General features: G+C 34.7%; 1 protein-coding gene across 4 annotated transcripts in view; it reads left to right on the top strand.

Annotated features, from left to right (window-relative positions):
* Nucleotides 1-12694, top strand: part of cpx (complexin) — a 419609-nt gene that overhangs the window by 391264 nt on the left and 15651 nt on the right. For all 4 annotated transcript variants that reach the window (XM_068346436.1, XM_068346435.1, XM_068346434.1 and 1 more), the window contains exon 4: nt 3339-3471. In XM_068346436.1, coding sequence (XP_068202537.1) covers nt 3339-3471 — 133 coding nt within the window. The remainder of the gene's footprint in view (nt 1-3338; nt 3472-12694) is intronic.

Below are 12694 nucleotides of genomic sequence, written 5' to 3'. Positions count from 1 at the left end.
CTTTAATCGAACACTTACCACTTATCCCCCACGTCTATTCTATGCCTTTTAGGATTAGTGGCATTTGAATTCTGTCATCTTATTTGAATAATCGAATGAGATTTTTTTATTGGACATCCGTAACGTGTAATTCTGAATAACCTGATGTTCTGAACGAACTGGAACGTTAATATAGTACAGTTAATTATCGTGGAACTACGTTCCACTGTTTGCTGGGCCTTCAGCCTTATGATTTATGTAAATCTATTCAGAATCAGTTAGATTCGGGATCCCCATATTGTAAGGCTAAAAAAAAAAGGGGGGGGGGGAATTTCATTTATTATGAATAACCTGTATCCAGGTAAATGAAAAGTTATTCCCAGTTTGTGATTAAAACTTGTTGTTAGACGGTTCTGAATGCTTTCCTGTGTCCATATAATTGTGAAACATAAAGTTATCGTATAATTAAAAACTTTTAATGAAAAACGAAAAAACAGCAGCGCTTTTATAACTGGAGATATTCGAGCCATGTTTCGGTCATGTATTAAATTCTGTCAAATTTCAAATGTTGGCCACGGATGCTTCGACAACTGAATAGAATATTGCGAGGTTACTAATGGTAGTTGGATGAAAAATAATTTCTATGTTTCCATTTTAATGTTTTTTTTTTATCTAAATTACTCTTGAATTCTGTCACAGATAGTTTGAGATAATTCAGGTCATTGTGAGACTGAAAATGTCATTTTTCTCGGGATTATGTAGATTACCATCATGTGCAACGTTTTGCTTCCATCTATAAAGAAAGATTTAGAATATTTGTTTATTATATTCAACGATATCAAGTGAAAGCCTGTTTAGTTCTCTACAAGAATAGATAGATGCTTTTTTTTTACTTAATGCATTAGAATAGAGTTATTCTTATGCTATATTAACGGCATAAGTGGTTATCTCAAAATTTTATAGAAATATTTGTTGAATAATTCGAAAAAATAAATCATCTTAAAGTTTCAAATGTGCTTGTATAACTATTATCAAATACAATTTCAACAGTCAAAACAATTCACTTTTCCAAACCTACTGTATATATTAATGTAGCTTTCCATATAAAGTGGGCTTATATTGCAGAAGGGGGTATCTGAATTTAAAGAAAAAGTAATAGAAATGAGACAATACATTGAGCAAAGGCAAAAGATCTTTTCCATGGGCTAACTTTTTCTTAACTCTAATTCTAAGTTCTTTCAACTAAAGGAAACAGATGATGGAAACATCTGCAATCTTAATTGTAGGGTAATTTGTTTAAAAGGTTATTTACTGCCATTGGGATTTATGGAAGTACGGTAATTGCCATCTCTCTCTCTCTCTCTCTCTCTCTCTCTCTCTCTCTCTCTCTCTCTCTCTCTCTCTCTCTCTCTCTCTCTCTCTCGAGTACTGCAATGTGATATGGTACCCACACTACCAAAAGGATATTGCACGGATAGAGAGTGTACAAAGGTCCTTTACTGCTAGAATAGAAGAAGTTAAGGACCTTGACTACTGGGAAAGACTGCAATTTTTTAAAATTGAACAGTCTAGAAAGGAGGAGAGAACGCTACATGATAATATAAGCATGGAAGCAAATCGAAGGAATTACTGAAAACATCATGGAGCTAAAAATATCAGAAAGAGCAAGCCGAGGTAGATTAAAAGTGCCCAAAACTATACCAGGAAAACTAAGGAAGGCACACAGGACATTAATCCACTACGCAACAGCATCGACAGTGCAGTGACTATTTAATGCGCTGCCAGCTCATCTACGAAACATATCAGGAGTGAGCGTAGATGTGTTTAAGAATAAGCTCGATAAATACCTAAGATGCATCCCAGACCATCCAAGATTGGAAGATGCAAAATACACCGGAAGATGCATTAGCAACTCTCTGGTGGATATACGAGGTGCCTCACACTGAGGGATCTTGGGGAACCCAAACATAGAATAAGGAAATAAGGCAATAAGGCTCTCTCGCAATGAATTAGTCCTCTTTGAGAAGTAAGACGAAACAAGTCAGGATTCACTCATATATTGTTATTTATCTCGTGGTTCTATTGTAGATATATATATATATATATATATATATATATATATATATATATATATATATATATATATATATATATATATATATATATATATATATATAAACACGAAGCGGAAATAACTTTTATATCATGTCATTTGTTCGGTTAAACGGTAAACACTTCATATTATGGCTGCAGTACTAACGATGTCTGATGGTCTTCCTTTAAATAACTTCAAACTCTCCGCCAAATTATTAGTTATGTCCTTTTGATAATTAGAAATGTCAACGCTATTTTGAAGGTGAAGACTTTCCATCATAATTCTGGACTTTTAATTAATTCTGTTGACTTTAATTGTATCTGTCAGATTGTAATTACAACTGTCGTGTGCTAATTACATTGGATGACTTTCGGTTATGCCATGTATAAAAAGATGATTTTTTTATGAATATTTTGGCTTATTTCTTTTATATTTTTCTTTAAAAGATATTTTCATAAGACGAGAAAAGGAATCCAAACTAAACTTGTGAAAATAGGTTAAACTAGACATACAAAATAACCAACGAGCCCGGCAGTTTACTAACCAAATGGCAAATTATCTTTAATACATCAACCAAGAATCAATTAGGCAGAAAAGGTAATCAACCAGTATCATTATATGACGCAACCAAACAAGGATGTTATTGAATTGAAGGAAGAAGTAATAGTAGGTTAATTTTCTGTGTATTAGAAATTTATGTTTGCCAATCTTTATAGTTTTTTGAGGAAATGATAGTTTCGTGTATTATAATTCCTTTTTCTGTGAATGAGGCATTAAATATGTTCGATCTTTTAATATCTGCACTACTCTGAAATTATGTATTTCACCTTTGCACCTATTGATCTTTCAACATCACCATATTCACACAGAAAGTGGTGTTTTGGTTTGATTTGGCCCTGAATACCAGTTTACGAATTTTTATTTCTTTTTATTGGAAGGTTACTGTGTTGCAGGGATCATGTGAATTAGGGATCTGATTTATACTCTTATTTATTTCCATTGACTTTGAAGAAAATGGTAGCTTCATTCTAGTTTGGAAATCAAACTTAAATGTCACCAAGTCTTTAGTTAACAATGATAATCGCCTTGCTGGAGGTTTGCAATTTCTGGTTAATCATTCCTGTGTAGTTATATTTATAATGTACATGAATCACTTATTTGTAACAGATGTAATGAAGTGAATGATAATCTATTACTAATCACATAAGAAAATATGTCCTAAAATGTAACTAAATGATAAATTTGCCTTTCTTTCTCTTTACAGTACAACATCAAGAAAAAGGAGGAAATTGTCCTTGAGGAACCCCAAATGCCCGACAACCCTCTTATGAGGAAGAAGAAAACCCCCGAGGAACTTGCTGCTGAAGCCGAGGCCGAAGATCAGGATGAGTTCACGAGTAAGTCGCCTGACCAACTGCTGCCAAAGCTACTTGCTTCCCCACCCACTAACTCATGCAGTATTTTCGTTTTCCTTTTTTTCCGATTGATTTTCCTCTTTTTATGTGTTACTGTTGCTATGTGGCACCTACAAATCACACTTTCACCCTCATGTGAATCATTCTTTTGCACATGAATGAATGAATGGTCGTGTAAATAGTCCCCACGGATATTCAACCTTTATGTCATTGGTTTTCTGACCTAAATTCCTTTCATACATTTATCCATCCATCCACGTCAAGCCTCACTTAAAAACAAAAATCAACTTGGCAATCCATCAACAGTTTCATCAAATTCAACCCCATAACCCAGAGTCATTCATGCTTTCCTTTTCACTGTCAGGCACTGTCATTATACATTATGAGATTTAAAGCTCTTTTTGTCTGGAAATCAAACAAATAAGTTAGCGATAAGAAAGCGATTTGCTGAAAAGGCTTCATAGCCATTTAAAATTTTCGTGTGGAGCTTCTCTTGCAGTATTTATTTATAAACATTCACTATTTGTCTTCTGCTTTTTTTCTTCCTTCATTTGAATAGTTTACAGCGGAATTTTCTTTTTAACATACATAGATTGTTAAAAATGTATTACTGGGTACAATGTTTACTATACTGTCCTTGCCTATGAAAATTCCGTGAAGGAAGCTTACGAGATATTAAGAAGGAAATAGTTATCATACACTATGTCTAAGCAGGTTCTCGAACTGACACGTAAAAACATAAACGAAAATGCTTTTTGATTTAAATATTTCTAAGCTATCTTCAAAATTGCATTTACTAATATATCCAGAGGAAGTATTTTCTAAATGCGGAATCAGCGTAGTTTGCCCAATATCACAATCAAGTTACTTTGATATTATTTTTGAAAGTTCATTGTGGATAATGGATGCAAAAGAAGTAAAAAGGCAGAGGATATTCAGGTGACAATCTCATATTTAACATCACAATTAAGATCATTTACACATCACAATAACGATATTTTATTCAACAAATCGCTCCAGATAAATTATTCAACATCCCGATCGAAATACCTTATAACATCACGATCAAGATGTTGAATGAATCGATCGAAATGCTTTATTCAACATCAGGATGAGGATACTTTAAACAACAGGGTTCTTTGTTCAACATCATGATTAAAATGCCGTATTAAACATCATAACCACGATACTTTATTCAACAAATTGATAGAAATACTTTAAACAACATGACAATCTTGATACTTTATTTGAGAGCAGGATCATGATAATTTATTCAACATCAGTACCAAGATACTTTATTCAACATCACGATCACAATATTTTATTCAACAAATGGATCGAGATATTTAAAGAACTTCATGATCAAGATACTTAATTTAACATCACGAGGAATGTATTTTATTTTACATCAGGATCACGACATTTTATTTAACACCAGGATCAAGATTTTTATTAACATCACGCACAAGATACTTTATTTATCATCACGATTAAGGTACCTTATTCAACATCACGATCACTAGACTTTATTCAACATTATGATCAAGATAATTTATTCAACATCACGATGAAATTACTTTATTTAATATTGGTGATCAAGATGATTTATTTAACATCGCGATAAGGATACTTTATTCAAAATCACGATTACGATGTTTTAAATAACATCGCGATCAAGTTACTCTAACATCACGATTAAGATAACTTTATTGAACACGTTGGTCACGACAGTTTTAACGAAATCACGATAACAATGCTTTATTCAACATCACGATCCAGGTACTTGATTCAACATCAAAATCACGGTACTTTATTCCACATCACGATCAAGGTACTTCATTTAACGTCATGATCAAGGTATTTTATTCAACATATCAATCAACTCACTTTAGCTATTGTCATGATTAAGTTATATTTATCCAACAACATGATCAACTTGATTGTACTAATCATGAACAAGTTAATCTACTTATCATCACGATCAAGATACTTATCTAAAATCACGAACAACGTTCACTGTGTTACATTTATTGGGGAACACTTTTTAGACATTATAAAAGTAGCTCAGTGTAAAGACAGATTGGAGAAGTTTTAGAAATTCTGACTAGTTTTTGTTGCTCTGCATATCAGTGCGACAGTAACATCACCTAGAATTTTCTAGCTGCTTCGAGCTATTCTTATTTTACTTGAAATGATGTAGGATTTAAAATTTGATAGCATACTGAGGATGAAATTCTCATTTTGAAAACATACTGACAGTTCATGATATACTTCATCTGCTGCATATCAGGAGTTCTTTCCAATACTATTTACAATCAAATATAAAAACAATTCTCTCTCTCTCTCTCTCTCTCTCTCTCTCTCTCTCTCTCTCTCTCTCTCTCTCTCAGTAACGGGCGGTAAAGTCTAAGGTGGCTTCTCTTACAAAATGAAAATTAATCTTTAGACCGCATTGTCGAAGGCATGGGATATTCCTTTTGGATATTTATAGCGAAGTTTGTGAGCGCCGGCCGTGTTTGTGGGGCCAAAGTTTTATTAGAACGTCACCGTAAATGATTTAGCCCTGTGGTGCGAGAAGTTCGTGCGACAAGAAATTGCAATTTACGGTTAGATAGAACCTCTTGGAGATATGGCAGATTGTAGTTGAATAGGGATTTAATCAGAGACTCACTCCGGTTCCATAATTTATCATATATCGAATATTTTTTCCACAGAGAAGAGAGAGAGAGAGAGAGAGAGAGAGAGAGAGAGAGAGAGAGAGAGAGAGAGAGAGAGAGAAAGAGGGGGGGGGGAATGGGGTCCTAATTTTTAGACCCTTTGTAAAATAAATAGTTAACGGAATGCTATTCTCAATTAAGAATCGAGTTTATTGTGATTCATAATAAGCAAGTAACTGTCACACGAAAATGGCTGTTCATTATCGTGCTGTGATCAGTAAATGAAACAACAAATATCTAAAATTTTAGCTTAACGGGATCAGCTGAGCATTGCTTATGTCAGAGATTTCTTTGAAACGGAGAAAAATCATTTATATAATCTTTAGTAAATTAAGTATAACCAGCAAATCTGCGTCAAACAGCGTATTCTTATCGAAAATATTTTTTTTCGATAAAGATAAATCTTTGCGTACTTTTGTCAAAGGAAAATTTTAACAAATATGATGAAAACTTGCATACCTGAAATCTAAAAATAACCGGCGATAAAATTTCACAGCTAAAGCTTACAAATTTAACATAAGAGAAGAATATACGCTTTACGCCTTTCCCTTCACCGTACCACTGTCAGTTCAGATTCATTGTATAAGAAGTTTTGACAAAGTACCAAAAATACGTGTAAGTGAGGCTGCATATGACCTCAGTCCGAGTTTTTGTCAAGATCATTTGACGAGGATCGTCGAAACTTGAGTCATTACGACCAAGTTATTGTGATTATGGAAGGAAAATTCTACGCCAAATTTACATTTTCTGAGAGAGGCGTTAAGTTTCTCTCCTGGAGTTTTATAACTCAACTTGGTGGCATAAGTATCTTAAATGAAATTATGCTGAGAAAATCTGTGCATAAAGCATTACAAAATTCTGGTCAACGTCAATGAGCCCCTTGACTTCAAACTTCAGTATCATTTTTTATCTTTCTATTTGCATGATACATTGATGGCTATGATTTATCCGACTAAATTACGCTATCTTGCTAGCAATAAAATAAGAAAAAAGTAATATGAAATTTAGCTCAGGAATATAAAGGCACCTTGACACTTGCACGATTTTCATATCCTCAATGCCACGCAATGCTTCTGGTCAGTGATTACAGTCTCCGTGCTGAGTGGAAGGGGGTGGCTGTGAGAAAGATTTTGGAATGTTAAAAGATTCTTACGCATAAATACTCATGAATGTTAGTACCATGTGCTTGCCACTAGCATGAACGAAGCATGGGCACTGTGGGAGTTCGGTGCGAACACTGCCAACGGCAAGTGTGAATACATATCAATACTTAATTTAACCAATGCTTACAAGGAGTGTCATTGCATCTCTATACGTACCGATGCGGCCAATTTTTGGCAATAATTTCCGTAGACAGTGCATAACCTATTCGTGGGCAGTGTACGAACAGGGCTCAAACAATGTTTCAGTCTGCGTGCCTGATAAATGGGAAGTCTTTCCATGATATATAGCGATGCATCGCACAAATTGCTGATCTTTCCATGATATATCGTAATGCATCGCACAAATTGCTGATCTTTCCATGATTTGTCGCGATGCATCGCACAGATTGCTGGGACAAAAATCGTGCAAGTGTCGAGGCGACTTAACTTGAAACAAGTGATGTCAATTTTCAGAAGAAAAAAAAAATACCGTCGCTGAACCTTTTGACCTTGGCAATAACGAATCAACTTTGTTATATATCATCTCGCTAAAGATTAATTTGTGTGATGGTGTTCCGAATAAAGAATGACACCTGTTATATCCGTCCAATCCCGTTTTTATTAATTTGCACCTGAATTCAAAATCATTCCAGAGGCTGTGACTTTTCGAGAAAAAAATTTTGCTCAGAGTTTTAATTGAAATAGAAAAGTGAATCTAAAGGAGACTAGGGGATGCAATAAGGTTGCCCCGACACTATGGTGTATCACGGTCTCTTGCAATGGCAGCCTGTCTTGAAGAGATAAGTAATCATTTGCAGCAGTTAGATGTATAACATCGTAATTTTCCCTCGAAAGGGAGGAGGAAAACTATGCTGGGTCAGCACGATGACACACAGGACGGACCATGAAGAGATGAACGCTTCCCGACCCACTCGAGGGCGAAAAATAACTGGCTGGGTCAGAGGCCGAAGCAGAAGTCTAGGGGCACCAGCAAACAGATTTCACTGTCTCCTAAACCCGGTCCTCCTCCGGTCTTGCAGAAATTCTTCTTTTCTTATAGAAATTCCACACTGGACGGAGTCCAGCCAGGGAACAAACGAGACAAATAATGTTTCAGTACATTCCTGGGTCAGCGCTCAGTCACGTATTGTATTTCACCTGATAGGTGGTTATGAGCTTTTTCATTCTAAACAAAACTATTGACTTCTTATTGGTTCATTTTTCATTAGTGAAGTGAATAATTCCAGCACTGAATATGAAACTTGAGGGTCCTCTTAAACTACTGAAATGACAAGATTATAGTCATATGTTGTGATTTAATAGGAAGCCATAAGGCATCAAGAAATCACCGGGTTTTTTTTTCTTACTTCAATAGCTAATGATACTGTGCAAAATAAATCCATATCAACTAATCACCTAATTTTTCCCGCAAAATGAAAATAGTTGTAACCGAGCTTTCCCTCCATGGATATAAATCGTGCGGTAGAGATGTCTTAATACTTCAAAATTGCCTTTAAGTCAAACATAATCGTTAAATGTCATGAAATGAGTAGTTGCCAAGTACTGAGGGCAAATGAAAGGGGCAAATTTTATTCCACGCGTGTAACTGATTTTTTTTAAAGAATCTTTGTAAACCATAATTGCTTTGAAGGATGTGTTTTTATAAAAACCACCGACGGTTGCAGCGATTCTGAGAACATTATAAATAAGTTTTATTAAGGAAAAAAAACGTAGAACAAAGGTGTTTGAACTTATTTCACAATGATATGGCATTTAGAGATTTTGTTTAATGATTTTCGCTGTGTATTAAACGCAATATTAATGAAGATTAAAATAAAAGTAGATAACAATTACAATAATGATATAAAGGGAGGGGACTATGATCATTGACCGATGATAAAGTGATGGTTCCCACTTGTCCTTTGCCATGGGGAATCCTCCTCCCGGACAATTCTTTTATAAGAACGAAGGATTATCATTATTTTAAGACTGACTCATAAATCACAGAAGCCTATCCAGCCTTCTTATCCCCAAGATATACGATTTCCTTTTATCCTAAAACCATCGAGACCTTCCTTGTGTCTCATGTTTCCCGTCCAACTTCTAGTTCTCCTTGACCCTCTTTGAACAGTCTCTAAGAATTACGTATCTTTGTATCTTCTTCACAGATAATAATATCATGTTATTTTTTTCAATCTATAAATGGTAATTCTAACATCTAAAAATCAACGTTTATGGATGAAGTTATTCCATGTCGAAAGAGTTTAGTTATAAATTTATATCCCTGAAATAATCCAGGTGGACTATGCTCTTTAATAAAATCCTACTTATGTTTATTAAAGATGTAACTGGATTCCAGGTTCTATCTTACTTTGCGTGAGTCGACAGCCTTTAACAACTTTATTATAAATACATCCCCCGAGATAATGTTTCCACTGGCTATAGATAGAAAAAAAATATAAAACGAATGTTACGATATAAAATTATCCACATTTTCTACGAGAAACAATGATTTTGAAAAATGGCTTCAACATAACAAGGTTTTTCTATGACATATTTCAGTCTCAACTTCGAAAAATAAATTTTAAAATTTCATAGAGAGGAATTATTCTATTTGTTCTCTTATTGATGAAAACGTACTATCTTAATTATGTAGGGGACTAACTTATGCATCGTTGATAAGGAAACGGAAGCATCAAGAATTTTTAATACAATGTGTTGAATAACCATTATAGCGACCCCAAATAACACAAGCTTGTAGAGAAAGAAGAAGTCTTTTTCGCATTCCAGATTCAATATTGCTTAATTGGAAGATTTCTTCTTTCCCTGTAGCTGTAGCCATTCATATTCCATCCTAGAGACATTTAAATTACAAACCTGATGAATGGATATTACATAACCTCCAAAGAAAGATTTTTGTGGCATTGCGTAAACTTCTATAGATTGTTCTGAAACCTATGAAAAAAATATATATATGTTATTACGGATTACTATTGGATTTAGTATTGATTGACTTGCAAAGGACAACCTGTAAAAGAATGGTAAAATGCTTTATTTTTTGGTTTTTCTCCCTAATCCTGTTCCGTTTCCACTGTCCCTTCAATTCAGTGACATGTTTCGGAGTACGTTATGAATAAATTTCATTGAAAAACTACTCTAAACTTTTTCCGTGTGAATTAAAAAGAAGGAAAAACCAAAACAGGCCAGTTTACCACCATCTCTATCATATCATAAAAGGAAACACTAAAATAAATATTCACATGTTATGAATTCAGTCAACGCATTGCTGCCATAATCATCATCATTATCATCACCATCATCGTCATTGAAATGTCGTTTTCCAAGACTGGGAAAAACGACAGTAGTCACCACTTTGTCCATCAGCCTTTGAATCAAGGATGATCGTCTCCACAATAACGTCACAACTCTCCACTGAAGCGTTATCAGCAGCCCGTCGAAACCTCACCTCATTCCCATACATTATCTGCACCGTTCACCTCAGCATGTACTATGTATGGTTTCATGGTTGTGAAAGCCCTATCATTTCCTATGTTATCATCTCACTTCCCTACTCCTAAAATTTCAGAGTAAAATATACCCTTGACCGTAATGCTCTCTCCCATTCTGTTTATAAAGCTAAACCACATAAAAGCACTGTGGCTTATCTTTTCTCTTATGCCAATGGTCCACCACATTAAGTCATTTCAACTCCGTATGTCATTCGTCTTTCTTCTTTTGTTAGACCAATCACTCTTCCAAGATGAAGAGATTTTACTTCAATCTATTCATAGATTCTTCGCTGGCTTCCAATTCATGGTCATTGAAGAACAACGCTTGTCTTTCTTGCCTTATATATTGTATATAGCACCTCCTCTTTAATTCTGTCATCTTCTGTGGCATCTACTCATAAATACCTTGATGAGTTAACTATTTGCTCTTTTCCATCGTCCATACTAATATTCATCGCACCTATTTCTAGACTTCTACTTACTCTTGACACTTTACTCTTGCGAAGCATGTACATTCAACTTTCCTTCCTTGCGATTACTCTCAAGCTATCACCTACCTCTATAGATTCCCTTCACTGTTGCCAATTAACATCGAATTATCAACAAATATTAGGTATTCTACCTCTCATTCGCAATGTTTTCTCTTATCTCAGAAACTTAGACATCCATCTTCCATTTTTGAGTCGTCTTTCATCTTCGACACATTCTTAAATATGCTTAGATGATTTCATGTACATTTTATTAGCAATGATGACAAACTACACTTGCAATGCACTTCATAAAGAACCTCCATTTTTTTTTATCCATGCCTTTCCTTTTCTTACGAACATTTGTGAAAACAACATAACAACAATGGTCATGAAGAATTTTATGACTTGCACCAGTTTCCGTATATTTTTGGTAGTTAACTGTAACCTTGACATATTTTTTCATTCTATTATCAATAGACTGCAGTATCTTTTGGTAACATTTAACATTTATTACTGTATAAAATGACACATTAGTCTTTCTCTGTAATCACTTCACCTCTGAGAATTCTCTCTCTCTCCAATATTACCCAATTTTTCTGCTCATAATTGGCCAACTCTTCCATTTTTATGTTGTGTGTTTTTCTACTTCAACCTTACTTTCTTTTTCTAAGTGCATTCCATGCTCTCTCCTTTTCTCAACTAACAAATATCTAATTCAAACGTTTAACGTCCTTTCTTGGAGTTTTCTTCTTTTTCTGCTAATATTTCAAGGTCCCATATCGTCGCCTACCCTTCTGTGCCTTGAATGACAGCCATTGCTCATTCTATTTTCCTTCTCTTCTCAAAAGCAGTGGCCACGCACTGTTCCTCTCTTCTTATTAAATTGAGAGTCAAATTGTGCGAGGCAAGGTGAAGTATGTAAAATAAGAATATCTCTGTTGAGAAAAATAGTAAATATTTTACATAGTTTTTGGTCGACTGTTGTAAATCAGAGCTGGGAGTTTTTGAATGAAGAGAAAACAAATGCTTTTATAAAATGTATATTTTGATATTCAATTTGAAAAAGAAAAGCCAACGCTTTTTTACCTCCAATTCTCCTTTCTATTCCATCTTCCTTCGCACATGGCTTAGCCTACAAATAAAGGACAGTAGCAATTTCAACTCCCCAGATACTATCTTAGTCCTCCTCACATAATTTAGGAAAAACCACATAATATAGATTCTTTATCAGATGATCCCCCCGATCCCCCTATCACACCATTTATTCATTTCGATCACCCAGGAAAACCACCCTTTCCATGACTCCTACTAATCACCGTCAGCTTCCGTGATCCTTCCTTTCAAAGCCTGGACCATGAACACTTGCA

This window comes from Palaemon carinicauda, chromosome 22 (genome assembly GCF_036898095.1).
Source record: "Palaemon carinicauda isolate YSFRI2023 chromosome 22, ASM3689809v2, whole genome shotgun sequence".
Classification (NCBI taxonomy): Eukaryota; Metazoa; Arthropoda; class Malacostraca; order Decapoda; family Palaemonidae; genus Palaemon; species Palaemon carinicauda.
This window is presented reverse-complemented; position numbering and strand designations above follow the sequence as displayed.